General features: G+C 43.8%; 1 protein-coding gene across 1 annotated transcript; it reads right to left on the minus strand.

Moving 5' to 3' along the window:
- Positions 1-4,744: 4,744 nt before the first annotated feature.
- LOC308054924 (uncharacterized protein) lies at positions 4,745-11,885 on the minus strand. The gene has a single exon (XM_080368388.1). The coding sequence runs from the start codon at positions 11,384-11,386 to the stop codon at positions 10,775-10,777; it is 612 nt and encodes a 203-aa protein (XP_080224514.1). The 5' UTR covers positions 11,387-11,885; the 3' UTR covers positions 4,745-10,774.
- Positions 11,886-19,614: the final 7,729 nt, after the last annotated feature.

The following is a 19,614-nucleotide window of genomic DNA, read 5'->3' on the forward strand; positions in this document are numbered from 1 at the left end:
AAAAAAAAAAAAAGTAAAAACGTTTTGGTTTAATTAACAACGTGACCATCAATTCTAAGGCTTTCAGTCATGACCTCCTTGGGGAAACATCACCAGAGTTATGTTTTAGAGAGGAATGATTAGTCAACACTGGGGCGTCTCACTCCAACAATTACTAGGATGGTAATAACCCCGCACACCACTGCAGTCAGAGAACCATCGCTGTTAACATCTCCCAAAATGCCTGTTCTGAGCAAGCAAGACTTTCCCAGGCTGTTGCTCCAGGGATTTCCATAGTGACTCACCATAATCTACCAATCATTTTGACACACTGGCATCAAGCTGGTCAACAAAGAGGAAAAACATGAGCAGATTAAGGGCAGAAACACAAATATTTTTTACGGTGAGGAGTGATGAGTAATTCCAGGGCACAGAGCTCCATCCTAACCTTTTCTGATGAAGCGCAGCCACCATCACCACAAGCTTTGTCACCATCCTGGCTTCTCCATATAAAGGACACCATGCCTTTTTCTCTGTCCATATGATCTGCATGTATGGGATGTGTTGTGGTTATCTATGCTTTTGGACGGTGTTGAGCTCCAGATCTGTATGTTCAAAAGAGTATTTTCAAGCTAGGTCTGTCTGGCTTGCTTATTCGGCATCTATTGCTTATGCCGCTTCGGCGCCTGCCGATTGTTGTAGTCTGGCACAGAATTGTTACAGGGAGGGAATGGTGACTTGCACCATGGGAGGATCTACCTCTTCTGCATTACCTTTGCAAAATAATATCTTGTGGTTTATTAGCATGTCTTACTGACTCAAGTTTTGGAAACTGAAGGGTATTGCCTGGAAGATTTGCAGGGCTGATTCATGGGCAAAGATTAAATCTTGATGAGGGTTACAGCACTGTGAGCACTATGCTTGCCCAAATGCGTGGTGAAACATTCCTAACTGCTTTGAAAATGTTGCTTGCTCAGAATGGAATAATTGTTGATACTTGTCAGTTTTTTTAATACCTTCAGAGTATTTGCCTTTGTATTGCATTTTATTACAGTTGTTCTAAAGCATAACCATAGGCATGGGTGACCAAATGCATTGCTCAGAGCAAGGTAACCCTGAAGAGGAGGGACAGGAAGATGAAGACTTCTGCCCTCACCCCATGGGGTTTTTGTGGGGCCCCACACAGATCCACGGGGCCCAGACTTTCCAAAGATTTCATACTGAATAAGCTGGTTTGAAAGTTTGCTCCTTACTGAGTGTCCCTCAACTGTAAATACAAATCAATTCTCCTCCCAATGATATTTTTTTATCTCCTTCTCTATTTTTTTCTAGCTACCAGGCCAAAACTGTCTGGTATTTCATTTATATCAGGGTTGCCAAACATTAAAACTTAGCTGTAGTGTTTAGGAAATACTATAATTCATGTTAGATCTTTCAAAAGATAGCAATAGCTGAGCCTAATCCAAGCTTCTCTGTGGAAGCAAGTCATTTAGCTTTAGGGCAGCGATTATCTTTTTTATAAAAAGTGACATCATAACTACCTACATCCTATAAAAAATTAGCGATGGCAAAAAGTGATGAAAAGCAGAGCAGCTGGGAAAGTGACAGGCAGCAGACTCGGAGCTGTCTCACAGTGTAAACAGAAAAAGAGATTAAGGGAATGGACTGGGGCAGGCTTATCACTGGGCTGATCTTCATTGACAGGCATTGATGAAGACTTTGCAGAGGCCGTGGCATAACAGCAGCTCTCCTGGGCATGTGATCAGCAGCAAGGGCTCTGGAGACCAACCCAGGTCACTTGCATGGCTGGTTCATGATAACCCTGGCTGGGCCCATGCACTTAGCCCTGCCTGGAGCACCCACCTAGACCTGCCTGGAGCACCCACCTAGACCTGCCAGGGGCACCCACCTAGACCTGCCTGGAGCACCCACCTAGACCCGTCCGTAGGTTTTGCGGTCCCTGCTGAGCTGCCTTCCCATCACAGTCTGAGTCAGCCCAAGCTGGTTCCACAGGAGGGCAGCAGCATGGAGCTGGGCAACCGCACCTGCATCCCTGCTGCACCCTGCAGCCCCATCAACCTCACCTTGTCCCCTCAGGAGGGACCAGCCTCCCCCAGAGCACATTTCCCCGGCTGGGAAGGGAACTGGGAATAAAGAGAATCTTCAGATCCTGTGATGGTGACATGCATTAATTGCCCCATCAGACCTTGCCAGCCTTGGGAAGACAGATTCCTGGCTGTTGCCCAGCATCTTTGCAATGGTAGCTTGGGTGGTTTATCTGGAGCTGCTTTATTGCTCAGGTTTCCCTGTTTTCCTGTGTTTCCTTCTCTTCTCAGACATCTGATTTGTTTAACCTCTAGGATTAGTTGGGATTGTGTTGGGGAGCTGGGGGGACAATGTTGCTAGCTGTGAATGTGCAGCATTACGTTTTTTCTAGCCTGATAGCCTGGGGCTTGACAGGGTTGCTATTGAGTGCTTTGCATGATAAAAACACTTAGGCTGCTGGGCCAAAGTAGCCCTTTGAACTAACAAACTCTACTCAATGGAGGGATTAAAACTGCTTCTTTTTTTTTTTTTTTTTTTAATGTTAAAAAAAACCTGATTGTTTTAAAATGTGATCACCTGGACAGTGAACTGAGGGGTCCAAAAGTATTTTGTCAGCCCCTCTCTTAAACTTGGGCTGAGTGGAAACAGCCCTATGTTTTGATCATTGACATGAAAGGTATCATCATGAAACAAAAGAAAAGCAACTTCATAGTGAAAATCATCAGTTTACTAGAAAAAAAAAATATCCTGAGAAGATATGGAGATAAACACGTGTGAAATCATGACCTTTTTTTTCCAAATCAGTTATTACAGAGTCTTGGGGAATGTAACCCAAGTAATATACTATTAACATTCTATTAACATACCACTTTACATGTGTAATACATCAGAATGTGTTTGTGAAGCACCCTGACTCCCTTTGTTCTGTGGAAGTCTTGGGTTATTTCTGGGTGGGTATAATTGCAAGAATGACATGGTATTTCCTAGGCACCAAAAGACCGTGACTTAAATAAGCAAACACATGTACGTAGCCATTATGGAAGAATGAAATTAACGTAATCTTTAGTATAAAAACAGCATCTCAAATTGCTTGTCATGAGCAGGACATATGTGATGTCCTAAACGGCATCTGCCTAAAGGGATTCACTGCTGGCACCAGCCAGGCAGATGTAGGTACCTGGGGCTTTGACCAGAGCATCCAGGAGCACCTAAGGAACTGGTACTCCAGCTCCACACGTGGCTGTTAACACTTACATGTGAAAAAGAATTCTTTGCAAAAGCAAGCTGCGAAAGTTTTGATGCAGGAATACGAAGAGTATCTTGAATCTTGCTCAGTTCAGTTTGTTTATGGAAAAGAAGGCTTCCAAATAGAACTGGTTACAAGTTACAAAGGACATTTTAAATATATACATTTTGGTATAATCTAGAAGTGTATACTTAGAAAGTGCAGAACCACATTTCTCTATGAATAGGACTTCTGCTCACTGGTTTCCAGACGGCAGCCTGCATTATACGACTGACATCTCATTTTTGCACAGGGGCCTGGAGAGCAAAACCAAATCCTTCATTTTACCTGGACATCAAGTTATGAGTGGTCCAGGAAGAGTCTCTTCTGTTCCTCTATATAAGGCTGAGTGTCACCAAGAGAGCATGGCAAATAAGTAGCAGAGGAAAAAGAGGATTCAGAAGGCCAACGGTTTGATGCAGAAGCATTTTAATGTAAATGCAAAGTGGAGTAAACATTTGCAGAAAGAATAATGCAGACTAGAAAGAGTATATTTCTAGAGACAAGAAAAGCTAAAACCAATCACCCACTCCAGTGTGATGCATTTCATCAAGGTGTTCACTTTCCTTATTCTTGCTGAGTCTGACATTCAAATCCCTATGTGTGCTTTGTTTTATAACCGTGGTCAATGTCAAATTGGGTAGAGAAAGTTAAAAGCGCAGACATAAGATGCAAAGCCACAAGAATAAAGAAAGCATTAATCTAAGCTAAAGCACTCTATAGGAATTAAACATAAGGGTCCTGGGTTTCAGGGGTGGTTCCCTTTCCAGTAGCCATGCCTGTAAATCACGTGCCATATTCTTTCACTTCTTTGCTTGTTCTTTTTCCGTGCCTGTTCTTTGTTTTAAGCTGATTAGACCTTCTTGCAAAAGCTCCTCTGGCAAGGATGCTTCCAGCGGGTGGAATAGGTGTAGGAGCGCTCGGGCACGCACTGGGGAGTGCACTGGGGAGCGCACGGGGGAGCGCATGGAGGAGCGCATGGAGGAGCACACTGAGCAACGCACTGGGGAGCACATGTGGGGGCACATGTGGGAGCGCACGGGGCAGCGCATGGAGGAGCACATGGAGGAGCACACTGAGTAATGCACTGGGGCTCACACTTCGTAGCTAACTGTGGGGCACACCGATCGATGCAAGGCTCCAAGCACTCGATGCCCTTCTGCCCTGAAGTGATCCCCACAGCCGACTCCAAAGTGCCGGCCAGCTCAGCTGACTCCGTGGAGCCCACGATAGTTTCCTGTGGGTAGGTGGTGAGGATGGGTCCTGGGAGGGTCACGACCACAGGAGGTGGGAATATAATCACGCGGGAGTCCGGGCAGGCGATGACGCAGGGCTCGTTGCAGGCAGCGGCACGGGGCTCAGGGCATTTTGCATCGCATGGGACAGAGCATGGCTCGGTGCACAGAGTTTTCTCACAGGACATCTTTTAGCTGTGCTGTAGGCCTGCAAGGTATGGGAAGGAGCAAATATAAACCCAAAGGACCCAGAAGAACAGGGTCAACACTTGAGCTAAACTAAGATGAGCCCTGAAGAGACACAAGTTGGCAGATAGGTTCGTACCCATTGCTCTGATCTTCTCCGTGGCCTTTCAGAGCCCAGTTCCTTCCTGCAGACAAGAAACAACCTCTCTGGGGCTGCTGATTCAATAACAACTGCTTTCTTCTATGTAATTTGGGCTCCAGAGGTGGAGTTCAGTAAAATTAGGGTAACACATCACGAACCATTGCAGAAATGGAAAATACATGAGAGGTAATACTGTAGCAAATTTACATATTCTCTGGGCTAAGCAGACAAAAAGCAGAGAGAGGTATATAATCCCTATATTATATGTGATGAGGCAATCCCACAAGGGCACCAAGTACGGTGTTTTTAGCGCAGTGAATTTGTAACAGATGGCTTTGATACAGCGTATTTAGTACCAAGCTCGCTTGGAAAATCAAAGAGCCTTTTGCAAGGTTGCAAAGAAAAAGCTGAAACCAGGTCTCCTGAATTTAAATTTCAGAGAGAATAAAACTGTTCACAAACCTGGGCTGAATTCTACACCTTCTTTCTTTCTTTCTTTTGAAAAAAAGTGAAGGGCGGGGAGGTAATTTGAAAAAACAAAACTCCATTTCAGGATGTCATTTCAAACTTATCCACATTCCAAACCAAAGCACCAAATGAAGGAGCTAGTTAATCTGTTGTTTCAGATTAAATGGAATATTTTGGTTTCAGCCAAGGCAATTACTTATTTTCTGTCTAACTGAGCGGCATATTAGAAAAGCCTGGGTGGGGCCACAGTTTGACTCAAGCAATTTTTTTCCAGTTTTTTTTTTTCTTTTGTTTTTTTAGACACAATGACAAAATACCCATTACTCACCTAAACTTCTCCTGACCTTAAACCCTAATCCAGACACTCTCTTCAGGTTCCCACCCCTTCATTCTACTACATCTATTAACTCTGTGTTCTTGACTTGACCTGCAAATCCCTCAGCAGAAAGCAAGCCAGAGAAAATAGCTGTAAAACAGACCCAAACACATAATACAAAACATTTATAGTGGATAATATATTCTTACACAGCCTGTTGAATGCTGGCCTAAGATTACTGCTTTGCATAAACAGAATGAAAACACCCAAAGCAACTTCCCAAGGAATATGCACCTTAAGTAGACATTTTCTGGGTTCCCATTTCTTCTGCATAGCTGTACGGACAGATGATTTAGCAAAGCCCTGGTCGTTCAGACTGAGAATGAGTGCCCGAGAGGTCCCAAAATCAGATAAAAATTGGAAGCCACAAGGTCAGAACAACAGTGCTAGATGTATACTCCCAGCTAAGATATTTCAAGGCTACTTAAAGCCTATATGTGCTAAATTTCCATAATGTAATGGAAGTAGACATCTTTAAAACTATCTAGATTTCAAATGTATTTTTAAACCTCAATCCATTAGTGCCTCTGAATGAATAATTAGCAAATGAGTCTTTCATGAAAATAAACTCCTGAACATTGTACAGAATTGCAGAATATTAATCCAAAACTCACCCCTGAAGTAAATGCAAAATTTCAAAAGTGATACTTTTTTTTTTTTTTCCTAGGAAGAAGTTATATCAGAATCCAACTTACTCAGTTCACCGAGGAGAAGCCAAGCGAACCTGCTGAAAGGTTTCTGAATCATGAATGGTTTTATATACCTTCCTGGACCACCAGGCTGATGCAAGAAAATAACGTCATATTTGTGCATTAGTTTCCATTACTCCCCAAACAAAATTTGACGTGTAATTACAGTAATTGTTTTGCTTACTGTTTGTGTTGATTATCCTATTCTCACCAGCACGTGACTTGCACAGTCCCATTCCCGGATTCCTTTCATTTCATGATTTTAAGCACCAAACTCGTTCTTGCAGCTGTGACAGTGTGAAAGCAGCCAGGAGGACGGAGCTCCGGCCACCGGAGCCCTGACACTGCTGCAGCTGGCCAGAGGCTCTGCAGGACATATCCTCGCAGGTCCTTAGAAAACAGGGCTTTGTTTTTCTTGCCTAACATCATAACCTCCAAGAACACATAAGAGCCTAACCTAGTATTAGTAGTAAATGTGCTTGCTAGTTTAAAGCTTGTTAGGACGTGTTTACAGAAACTGTAGTCATGGCATGACTGTAGTGTCAGAACTGTCTCGGAGAGACACTCCTAGCAGAGTGCAGCATTGCCCATGGTGGCTCCTCATTTGATGTTTGAGCCTTTTCCATGGCAAGAACTTAGAACAGAGCAAGCATATATGCAGCAGTCGTAGCCCCAGTTTAGCATGAGAGGTCTCCTCCTCTGGAATACGTTTCCTAGCCAAGCCCAGGAAGAAACAAAAGAAGAGAAAGCTCATTTTGGTTAAAGTGGGATGGTGAGAGGGATGTAGGCATTGCTCAGTCTGGTTTGGAATAAATCACTCTACCCCCAGTCCCTTTCCCAGTGGTTATGGTCACAGCTGCATCCAAAAAATGCTTTTGAGTGTGAAGAAGGTGCTGCGGGGAACTCCAGGTAAGTGAGCAATGTCTGGCAGAACAAATGAAGCTCAACATTCCCCATGCAGGTGGGCCAAGGAAAAGAGGAGCAACTGATTTCCATAAGATTGCTCTGGAGGGGTTCAGTGATACAGAGGACCATGAGTTACAGCATCACTTTGTGCCCAACTTGACCTGCTGTGATGAAGCAGCAATTCATGCCATGTTTGAAACACAGACCCAGCCCCCTCAGGTGATACAAATATAATACTATTTAAATCAGCAAATATACCCTGATTTGGAAAGGTGAATATTTGGCCAACTTATTTTAAATAGTATGATTAGGATAACAAATGCATAGCTGGCTTTTAATCAAAAAAAAAAAAAAAACCAAAAAACAAAGGGCTCCAAATTCCTCATTGCCTGATTCAGAGAATCACGTGGGTGGCCCTGACATATATATTTTAAAGTGACGCTATGATTCAATACTGTGGAGTTTAATACTGGCAGCCTGTTATTAACATCATAGCACCACAGTACTTTGCATATATAAAACATTAGTGGCTGTTTGCAAAACTATCTCAAAGCATTTCCTCGGAACATTTCCAGTAAGTGTTCTTGCCTAGAGGATCCTCCAAATCACTCTGCTTCCAAGAGATAATTGATAGCATGGATGTTGCAACAATAATAAGCAAAAATGTTGTATATGCATGGAAATGAGGGAGGGGGAAAGAACCCAGAAACTGTTCGATGTGTGTATGTACACTTTGCCTGGGCTGGCAGGTCCCAGGATCATGGTGACAAGCGAACCGCTCCCCGGCTGGCGTGACACAACTAACTTTTACCCACTGCTCTGGAGGTACGCAGGGGATTTGAATAGCATCTCTCAGGAGCTGTTCTTCCAGATGCAACCCTAACGCGTCAACCTCTGGGAGCTTTGGAAAATCATGGAGTGACTGGCATTCATCCCCAGCTCCACTGATCAATGCTGACCCTGCCAGGCAATTTTTGCTGCGACTCCTCCTGCACTCTGGCTAACGCTCAGCTCACATGGCAGCAGCCTCCCGTAGCTTTTGCCTTGTATTTGGCATTTCCAGCCTCAGAGGTTCATCCTTCGCTATGTTTCTGATGCAGGCATTTCCCACCAAGCCCCATAGCAAGAGCAGGGCTGCAGGAATATCCACGCTCACCTTTCTGGCAGGAGTTCACTCACCCAAAGCAGCTCCAGAGGGAGCTTTTGAGGGAGCCCAACTTTCCCATGCATACATGCATTTATTCTCTCACATACACCTATTTATTCACACGTATAAAATCAGTGATAAGGAAGTAATTGTACAATTGCTGTTGGTAAAAGGATTTCAGACTCCAAACTGCTGAAGCAGCAAATACTGTTGTGAACAGGTAAATTAAATGAATAAGAATTGCTTGAGGAGGTGAGCATTCTTCTAAAACATTGCTGAGCGATGCAAGGCATTTTTGCATTTAAGAATGCAATTAAAAAATCATTTGAGTAAAAACAGAATTATGGGAAATCATTGTGGAAGAGAACTGGTGAGGTTGCCCAAAGCCCTCCTGAATTATTGCTGGAAAAGCTTTGTCTAAGCTGCTAAAAATTTTCAGTACCGGGATTCCATCACCTCACTTATAAATCTGTCAACACCTAGCTGCTCCAGCAGCTGGAAAGTGGAGTGTTTGGGGTTTTTTTCCCCTAAAAGTAATCTGTCTTCTTTGTTGTAATATAAAATGACTTCATCTCCTGATTTCCACTGAATAATGGGGATTTTATTGCTTTTCTTCTTGAAGTAATGCTTTACGATTTTACATCCCTTCTTATGAGCCTCTCTAAAATAAATAAATCAAATGTGCTGGAGAGGTTCTGTGAAATAAGACCAAGAAGAGAATTAAACAAATGCAAGTAACTGCAAGGGAGGGAGAGATTTCTCTAATTAGGAAAGACAGTAATTAGAGAAGGAAGAACATGCAAGCATTTAATTATAAGTATAATTAAGCACTGGAATAATTTGGCTGAGATGAGTGATTCCGTACTGACTTTAAATCAAGTCGGTGTTCAGTCAAAAGGTGTACGAGAGTTTAAAGAGAAATTATTGAATAGAGAGAAAGAACTGGGTAATATTTTCTGGTTTGTATTGTCCAGAATATCCCTCCTGGCCAAAAAATCTGTAGGCACAAGAATACAAAATATCTGTTGTGCCTTAAGGTATGGTACAGAACCAGCACCTAGTCTCAAAACCTGTCGCTTCCCTGTTTTTCTTCCAATTGATAGAACAGCACAAACAGCGGAGAAGGAAAACCCATGCGGACACATGCCAGAAGAAAATAAGGTTTTGCAAGATTTCTGATTAGATTTTAAAAAAAGTAATAGAGCTATACAATTACATAATAAATTGTACAGTTATGTCTGTATTGACATTAAAACTGCCTACAGTTCATATAAATGCAGTAGACCTAGCTTCAACTTAGCTAGTGTAGCTACTTCTGGCATCAAAAGAGTTTCTTCCCATGATCATAAAATCTGGGTAGAGACCTGTGATTCATTTTCCACTGTTGCTTTCACTGGGCAAGTGAAGCCTGTGGGACTCAGTGCTTTTGCCTTCCTCACCGTTGCTTTTCCAGACTTTTGGAGACATGGATGAGACAGCAGCAAATCATATTTATTATTTCTGTATCTCTGGTTTTGTCTTTTGTATTATTCACATTTGGGTCTCATAGGCACACATATCTATGTCCTTCACGTTAGTCAGCAGAGCCGTCCAACCAGATTCTAAGGATGAGTCATGTCCTTGCAGCATAGTATCTTCATAAAAATTAAAAGGAGCGGGGAGCACTAAGTCAAGAGAGAGCTAAAGGACGTGTGTGCACGCAGATCTAAATACTCAGTGTTTCTTTAAGAAAAATCTAAAAACCAGAGCCCTTCACGTGAAAGATTTATTACATTACAATTACTTAAAACTGATAATGTATGCTCCTGCTTTCAAGAGGAGCATGTCTGCCGCTAGGTTGTATTTCTAGGAAGGCATCAGCGGATTTACTAGTTTGATGCTATGCTACGTGACAGCACGAACAAAAGCTAAAGGATGTGGGGAAAAATTTATGTCCCCCCCATTACACACAATGTTACAGTGCAGTAAAGGGGCCTGATTCTTCCCCAGGACACTCACGGGTTTCTCAAGGTTATTGCAGAATTACCCAAAAGATCACTTGAAAACGTGAGTTAAAATGAAAAAAAAAAAAAAAACAACAACCAAAAAACATAGAAGGTTAAGTATGAATGCAGCATAGCTTTAATGACAGGGAAGCACAGGGTACATTTGGTGAAGACAGTCCCGCAGAACACAGAGGATGTTTCCCAGGGCTTTGGGAAGCGATGCAGCTCCATGTGTGCCAGCAAAGTCAATCGCTTGGCCATCACCAGGTTGCAGCTTCCCCCGCGAGCTCAGCACACACCAGGGATGCTGGAGCCGGACACGTTGCCCCTTCAGAAATAACCGGAGCTACAGCTTCCTCCGCCAAACCTCCTGGAAGAAGAGTAGCTCCCACCGCTCAGGCAGCTCCCCCCACCAAAGGAACGGCCTCCTCCATAGGAGCCCCCACCATACGAGCTGCCTCCTCCGCAGGAACCCCCAAAGCCACCGCCGTAGGAGCCGGAGCCAAAGGACCTTCCGCCTCTGTACGAGCTCCCAAATGACCTGCCTCCAGAGCCCCCAGAGCCAAACGAACTACCCCCTCCATACGAGCCCCCCATCCCCATGGAACTGCTGCCCCCATATGAGCCCCCCATCCCCATGGAACTGCTTCCTCCATAGGAACCCCCTGCACCAAACGAGCCCCCTGATTCAATAGAGCCCATTGGCCCTGAAGACCCCCCAATGGGCGATGGGAACGAGGTGCCCACAAAGCTCTCCTGTGGGCAGGAGGTGAGGATGGGGCCTGGGAAGGTGATGACCACAGGCGGCGGGTAGACCACGGCACGGGAGTCCCCGCAGGAGGTGACGCAGGGCTGGCTCCAGGCGTTGGCGCACGGCTCTGGGCAGGTCACCTCGCAGGGTGAGGAGCATCCACTGCTCATGAGCTGTCCTCCTGAAGACATCCTCTGTGGTGTAGGTAAACCTGCATCACAGGTTAAGGAGTAAAAGTAAAATATACATGCAGCCCCGATCCTTTACGCAATCACCATGACAATACAAGCTGTTTCTTTCCTGACAGAAGGGATTATTTTCTTATAAATGTGAGTAGTCATCTTGTGGAAATATCTTGCTTTACTCCAGACTGAAATATCATGGTTAAAGCTAAATAATTCAGAAAAAAACGCAGCTTCTCTTGCAGACCAGTGTAGCTGCCAGTAGGGCATATCCCTTTCTAAAGCATCTTTAGCCTGCCTTCCTTCTGAGCGTGTATCTTATTGTCTTCCACCAACAATCTCTAGTTCTGCCAAGGACAAATCACTAATTTATTTCTCTCAGCTATCGGGTTCTTTGGGCAACAGGTTTGACAGACCCTGTATTTGTAAATGGAAATCATCAGTGGTTCTTGCCATATGCATACATGTTTCTCTGTGTGTATACTACTACTACTACTACTACTAATAATAATAATAATAATAACAATAAATACCTAGCTGTAAGTTATTAAGTTGTAACCTCCTTATCAAATTAACAGGATTTAATTGACACTTTCCCTTTGTGGTTTGGAAGAACGCAGCCTCATATGCTAAGACCTGCATCTACCAATGGTTACTGCTGAATGCTACAAAAATCTTCTCTGCCTAAGAAATAAAACAAAACTCTTATTGATGACCATTGTGGTGGACTGGCATCGAATTCATTCCCAAATTTAACATGGATGGCAACACCCCAGTTAATGCAAAGGAGCTTAAAGAAAGGGTACTCACCAGGCTCACAGAGAACACCAGACTGAAGAGAAGTTGTTGGTGAAGCCGCAGGAACTGCAGGGCTTTTATATTCCCCTTCAGACCGCTGCCACAACATGCAATGCACTTTTGTACATGGAGCATAATAGTTACCCAGCAAAACATTCTGCTGTATAAGCTACTTCTAATTGTAATAATTGTTTTGATCACTGATAATGATTAGTAAATCAGCTGCACATCATACAATATCCGCAACACACCCTTGATCTTATTTTAATCCTTAAATAGTTTTTATATCCATTTTATGACTAGTGCCATCTCCTGACCTCATTTGAATTGCAATGGTGGTGAACTGAGCTCTTTTTGCTTAGCAAGGTAAAGGCATCAGTCTTTTCCTTAAGCAAGATAAAAACAGCAGTTTGGCTGTGTCGGGAGAAATATTTTCTGTTCTGCAGAAGACTCCATTTAAATTCAGGATTGCACAGAGTTGGGAAAACTGCAAATTTAATCTTTAGAGCTCCTCACGTGGGAGGGGTAATTTTTTCTGCCTGTTTAACATCCACCCAAGTAACTGATTACAGAAGTGCTTAATCACATGGCCACTGTCGTCCAAGTGCAAGGAAGTACCGTGCGATAACATGTGATAAGCCAAAATACAAGCATCTTAAGAATGGCAAGGACTATTTTTTTCAAGAAAGCCACAGCAGCATTCCCGGACTAGTACTTAGAAATCTCATACATTAGGAGACAGAAATACAAGTGCATAAATAGGAAGAGATATTTGCAAGTAAAATTTCCTTTATCAATAACCAGAAATACAGTGAGAACATTAGATGGGATCATTATTTTTGTGGGGTTATAGCAGAGAAACATCACGTGCATTAGTGCCAGCAATATCAAACACCCAACTTAAATGTTTTGAACCAAAGTAAACTAAAGTAATTGTAGATTTTGACCCCCAGTCATAGCTGTGGGAGGAAAGCAGCTGCAGCTTATCTGTATCTAAATGGTTGGGGTTTCAACCTGTTCCGCTTACCATTCTACGTTTAAAGTTTGTATCATTATAACATTTATGCTTAATGTTTATGTCATTTCTATCAGCAGATTTCTGGTGTTTTCAAGCCCAGTTAGAGAACAGAGCACAGGGAGCTTAGATGGTTAAGATCTTGCATCAGAATGCGAACGAGTCCTGTCAGGCATCAGTGGGCAGCCTTTGATGTGACGATTTTGCTAGTCAGCAATTCTTCGTTAACTCCTCAGGTAATGTGAATCTTTTTGGTTTCCTACGGTTGGGTTGGGGAATATCAATTTAAATGAAGAACCCTGAGCACTGCTGCTGTTTCTCGTATTTCAGTGTGACTGGCAAGCGATAGTACTTCTATCAACCACCCAGTCATTTGCAATCCAGATTTTGAAGGAGAAAAGTGGAATATTGTGTACTAAATCCATTTATCAGTTCAATATGACCCTCACATGCATCTATACTCATTCCAGTTTTAACTCCAGAGAGGGCCAAGGACAATATCAGCTGTTAGGTGACTTTGTCAGGGTCGGAGTATAAAATAAAATGTAAGGTGTGTGATGCTTGTAACGTGATTTGGAATGAAGAATAAAGTTGTGATCACATCACTTAAGGGAACAATTAGAACAATTAAAGAAATAATCCATACAGCAAAACATAGTTTGGCAACGCGTAGGAAGCTCTTGCACAAAGCACGGCTCACATTCCACTGGTGGTCTGAAGAGGTATATAAAAGCGCTCTGAACGCTTCGGTTTCATCAGCGGCAGCTCTGCATCTGCACTTCTCCAGACCTGGTGAGTTGGATCTCCTTCATTCTCTATACAAACCATTAGGAAAATATTTTCAGTATTTAACTGTGGACTTAGTCTTCTGCAGAAAGTGTGGTGTTAAGCAATGCTGTTTGCCTTTTGTCTTACATTAATTTTTATAGTCATTTAAACGTATGCCATTGTAGACACGGTTGATGAGTTATGAGACTGGATTTTCTCAGGCACTTGGAAGAATTCAATATTGTCAGTTAGCTCCAAAGCTGTTATATATATGTTATACTATATATATATGTGTATGTTATAATCCAACAAAATCTTGAAAATGAGCTAATTCCAAAGACACACGGAGTCTGGCTTTGCTCTTGGTGATTACCAGTATCTCTAGAGCAGCAGAAAGTGCTTTGGGAAGTACTAGGTGTTAGCACACATGCGTTCAGACAAATGCCTAAGAGAGAGAAACCTGAATCTTCCTAAACACTTTTTCTGCCCTTTTTCACGCTTGCAAAAGACAGCAGAGCAAGCTTTTTTCCATCCTGGATTTGAGCATGGTACTTCACTTTATCTCCTGCTGCAGGTTTACCTACACCACAGAGGATGTCTTCAGGAGGACAGCTCATGAGCAGTGGATGCTACTCGCCCTGCGAGGTGACCTGCCCAGAGCCGTGCGCCAACGCCTGGAGCCAGCCCTGCGTCACCTCCTGCGGGGACTCCCGTGCCGTGGTCTACGCACCACCCGTGGTCATCACCTTCCCAGGCCCCATCCTCACCTCCTGCCCACAGGAGAGCTTTGTGGGCACCTCGTTCCCATCGCCCATTGGGGGGTCTTCAGGGCCAATGGGCTCTATTGAATCAGGGGGCTCGTTTGGTGCAGGGGGTTCCTATGGAGGAAGCAGTTCCATGGGGATGGGGGGCTCATATGGGGGCAGCAGTTCCATGGGGATGGGGGGCTCGTATGGAGGGGGTAGTTCGTTTGGCTCTGGGGGCTCTGGAGGCAGGTCATTTGGGAGCTCGTACAGAGGCGGAAGGTCCTTTGGCTCCGGCTCCTACGGCGGTGGCTTTGGGGGTTCCTGCGGAGGAGGCAGCTCGTATGGTGGGGGCTCCTATGGAGGAGGCCGTTCCTTTGGTGGGGGGAGCTGCCTGAGCGGTGGGAGCTACTCTTCTTCCAGGAGGTTTGGCGGAGGAAGCTGTAGCTCCGGTTATTTCTGAAGGGGCAACGTGTCCGGCTCCAGCATCCCTGGTGTGTGCTGAGCTCGCGGGGGAAGCTGCAACCTGGTGATGGCCAAGCGATTGACTTTGCTGGCACACATGGAGCTGCATCACTTCCCAAAGCCCTGGGAAACATCCTCTGTGTTCTGCAGGACTGTCTTCACCAAATGTACCCTGTGCTTCCCTGTCATTAAAGCTACGCTGCATCACTACGTTTGCCTAATGTTTTCTCCTTCACCCTTTCACCTGCAAACCACTTTGATTATGAAACATATCCATAAAGCCAGATGACAGATGAAAACCTTCCATCTTAAGCCTTTAAAAGGCCCCTTTAGCTAAGAGCAGGAATTTGGGCAGTGCAAAACTTTTTACCCTGTGACATATTCCAGGATTCATGCTACTGAACTGGAATTCTGCTCCCTGACGATGTGTGATGATTACCTTAGCTCCTAACTGCGAAGCGATATAATAATTGCAAACAAATTAGCTAACTGTTTTCAAATTGAGCCTGTTTCTTCAGTCAAATTAACATTTTGCTTGGAGCTGATGAGTTTCTTGCCTGCAATCATTAAAGACAAACTTCTTTAAACATGGGAAACTTAAGCAATTACTTGATTGTGTGAGTACCCTCTAAATGCATTTTTTGTCTGTCTCCAGAAAAGCTGTCCATTAAAATTTTTCTTATTACCATTTTCACTTCAGTTTTAGCAAAGAGATAAAAGTTAGATTTTTCAGAATGGGACCAGGAATCTATGACAGGGACATTCTGTATGCTGGCTCTTCTAATAGTCCCTGTGGTTCAGTTCATCCTTATTGACTTTCCAAACATGAACAATTCTGTAGTTCAACATGAAATATAAAAAAAAAATTACAAATCTTTCTTTGGTTCCTGGTCTCCCTCGTATGTTTTCCAGCACCGAATGGAGCAAAGCCAGGTTTTAATACATCTTTAGCGTTCAAGAGACTTCTGGAGACTCATCCATCAGTCTCTGCATTCCCACTCCCAGCACTGACTATGGAAAACAGCAACACAAAACGTTATTTCTGGTGTGGTGTCACTCACAAATTATGAAAGTCTCTCTTGCACACCCTTGCGATATGAAAGCACATTATGCTGTCATATAAACACAGCCCTTTGATGGGGCCATAGTCAAAAGCATGTTCTAAATATCTTCAGGTATTTAATGCTGCAAGTTCAAGGTGACAAATCTCAGGAATCAAGTAGGGATTATTTGGATGATTTTCTTTGGTTACCATTCACAGTCCCCAGAGAACTGTATTTTTATGCTGGTTTGCATTCTTCAGGCACTCTCACCAACATATTTAAGTTGTCTAAACCTCAGACATCTCCAGGGAACAACGATAATTCCTCATAAACCTTATAAATTTCCAATCTTCAACTGACCATGTCTCATCCCTTACACTTTGGGGGTTTTCCTACACTTTTCCCCATCAGGCAGGGAGAGATAATATTCAGTCTGACCTCTTCTGAAAAGGTCTTGTATATATGACATTTTAAACCTCATCCCTCATTTGACACCTAACAGCTGCACGGATGAAAAATGACTGATCTGAGCATTGCTTGTGGTAGGTGACTTCTGTTTGTTACCTGTTCATACACCAGCACAAAGTACTGGGTCATCAGCTTCGGAAACCTCTGTGCCCTATGGAGAAGCAATGCTGAACCTTGTGTGCTTAAATTTTTAATGTTTCATTCAACCATCCTTCTCACAGCACCTTTATTACTTAAGCAATTATTATTTTATGACCTTAAAAACACATTGGCGCTCACAGGCTGTGTAACCAGCTCTAAGGAGCCTAATGAGCTAGTGGAAAGGATAGGACCAAAACTATCTTGTGGAGAAAGAAAAGCTGAACAAAATTTGATGATGCAGGAGGATTTTAATACAAATGTGAGACAGGATACACTGCAGAATGAGGTGGCACACACAAAGAGGACACTTCCTCAGTGCCAGAAAAGGGCACAGCATTCACTGCCTGTGAAGAGTCCATTTCCCACCAGTTGTTCTTCTCCACAGCTTTGTTGACAATCTTGGTGTCAGGCCTTGCAAATTACTTCTTTTTTCTTTCATTGGCACAGTGAAAACAGGGATCTAGCATTGTGAGATGATTAACAGAAGCTGTCGCTAATAATACAGACAAAGAGAGACGTGCGAGAGGTGTGGGCCCGGTTTTCAGAGGTGCTGAGCAAGGGTGGCTCCCGTTGATGCAATGGGTTTCACCATCTCTGAAAGCCAGCCCCAGCTGCGTGTCAGGATCTTGCCTCTTCACCTCCAAAGCTGTTGTGCGGCTCTTCAGGCTGCCTTAGAATGAGCCACAGTTTCCAAGGCGGGAGCCACGGCTGCTGCTGTAGGACCGCCTGCTGTAACAGCCCCCCATCCCTGAGGAGCCACCATACCCAAAGGAACCCCCAGATCCAAAGGAGCCCCCCATCCCTGACATGCCCCCAGATCCAAAGGAACCCCCAGATCCAAAGGAGCCTCCCGTCCCCGACATGCCCGCAGATCCAAAGGAACCCCCAGATCCAAAGGAGCCCCCCATCCCGTAGGAGTTCCCAGATCCGTATGAGGTCAAGGCACCATACGGCTGGGGAAACGATGTTCCCACGATGCTCTCCTGAGGGAAGCTGTTGAGATTTGGTCCCGGTAAGGTGAGGACAACTGGTGGGGCATACACCACAGCTCTTGAGTCCCCACACGATACCACACAGGGCTCAAGGCTGCTGGTGTAGACGTATGGCTGTGGGGCTGTCACCTCACTGGGGGGCAAGCACCGGGAACTGACGTTGCAGTACATTGTTGTCAGGGCTTGGGCTGAGGCTGGAAAAGACAACGTGCAGTCAGGACACCATCACAGCCGGCGCTGATGGGTGCCCATCACACACATGACAGCAATGGGGTTAGGTAGGCAAATTAGATCCTTGTTCATGCTTTCTAGTCCTCCCTCAACCCTTTCTCTCCTGTGATCCCTTTTCTTCCTCCCTTCTTGCCCCTGTGGAGATGCCTAGGACTTTGTTTATTCAGTAGGGTTTAGCTTTATAGTCACATCTCAAGTTTTGAAAGGCATAAGAAAAAATAAAGTAATTCTTAAAATTCTGTCTTTAAACAAAAACCACTGTCTACAGGTTACTGTAGTGAGTCTCCTGTCAAAAATACAATTTCACTGTGACATCTTACCTCGCTAATATCACAGAAGAGACCTAGGAAAGATTCCTCATTTTAAACTATCACTACAGAGACATGACAGATATAAAATTATTAGCTTAAGTCGAACTCACCTAGAGCACCACGAAAGGTAAGTCAGGAGAAGTTTTCAGGAGACTCCCAAGATGTTCCTGCTTTTATACCTTTTTGCAGGCAACTCTAGGGATGCTTCACATCCCATAAAATATCTAGCACTTACCAAACTATTGGGTATCTTTTCTGGGTGACTCCTTTAATACCTGTAATTATTTTCATAGTTTCCAATTAGTAAACCATCCAGAGACCTACACAATATGACTCTCATAAAATAAATTTGGGCTTTCTATTGTGTTGAAATTGCACAGCCGATGTAATATCATTCTGGTGACTCCACTGGTTTTACAATGGCAATCAATTGACTGCTGTTAATGATTTACCAAGAAAGGGCCCCCAGAAAGATCAGGTCTGCAAGTCTGCTTTCAGGAATGGCCTGACCCTGCTGCTAAGCGACATAATTTTGAAGTTCAACCTCACTTCTTAGGTTTGAGATCCACCTTGCAGCAAAAAGACCTGGTGATCTTTGGGTATGTCCTTTCAGCGGCTCCACCGGCATCCTCAGCACAAGGCTCTAAGCATAACATAGCAAAATGAATTTTGATACGTACTTGGGTAAAATTACTCAGAAGGCTCAGAGCTTAAAGAGGATGTCATGTGTGACTTCAACCCCATTTATCTGTGTTTTGAAAGACTTTTTGCAGGGCCTTGTCCTGCCCAGTGCTCAAGAATAATTTGTGAGCTCTCATCATGCTGTATCATCCATTTGGTCAATAGATGCAGGTGGGGTTGCAAAGAATGCTGACCCCACATCCAAGGTGGGGTTGGACAATTCCATTTGGGAGGCATTATACCTAAATCTAAGGCTTACAAATGAATGGTGAGACTGACACATCAGTAAGCCACCTTCCTTAAAGCCATTAAAGAGAAGCAAACGGAGAGATCAACTCCTGTTTCAGCTAGAACCTGAATGATGCCAAAAGGATTTTTTCCATTAAGTTTGAGACACAAGGAAACTGCTGGGTTTGGGGCACACATCAGTCAAAGTAAGTCTGTAAATGGATCGCTAATTATGACTTGAAATGAGAACAATTACAAGGCTTAGAAGAGTATCTTCTTCTTAGTAAGTGACAAAAAATTAGTGAACAGTGGATGACCTCATGTTTTTCCTATTGTCTAAGAAAGCGTATAAA

The sequence above is a fragment of the Falco punctatus genome (assembly GCF_963210335.1).
Source record: "Falco punctatus genome assembly, chromosome: 18".
Taxonomy (NCBI): Eukaryota; Metazoa; Chordata; class Aves; order Falconiformes; family Falconidae; genus Falco; species Falco punctatus.

Coding starts and splice junctions, on each gene's coding strand:
- LOC308054924 (XM_080368388.1), bottom strand. CDS start 11,386: ATGTCTTCAGGAGGACAGCTCATGAGCAGTGGATGCTCCTCACCCTGC.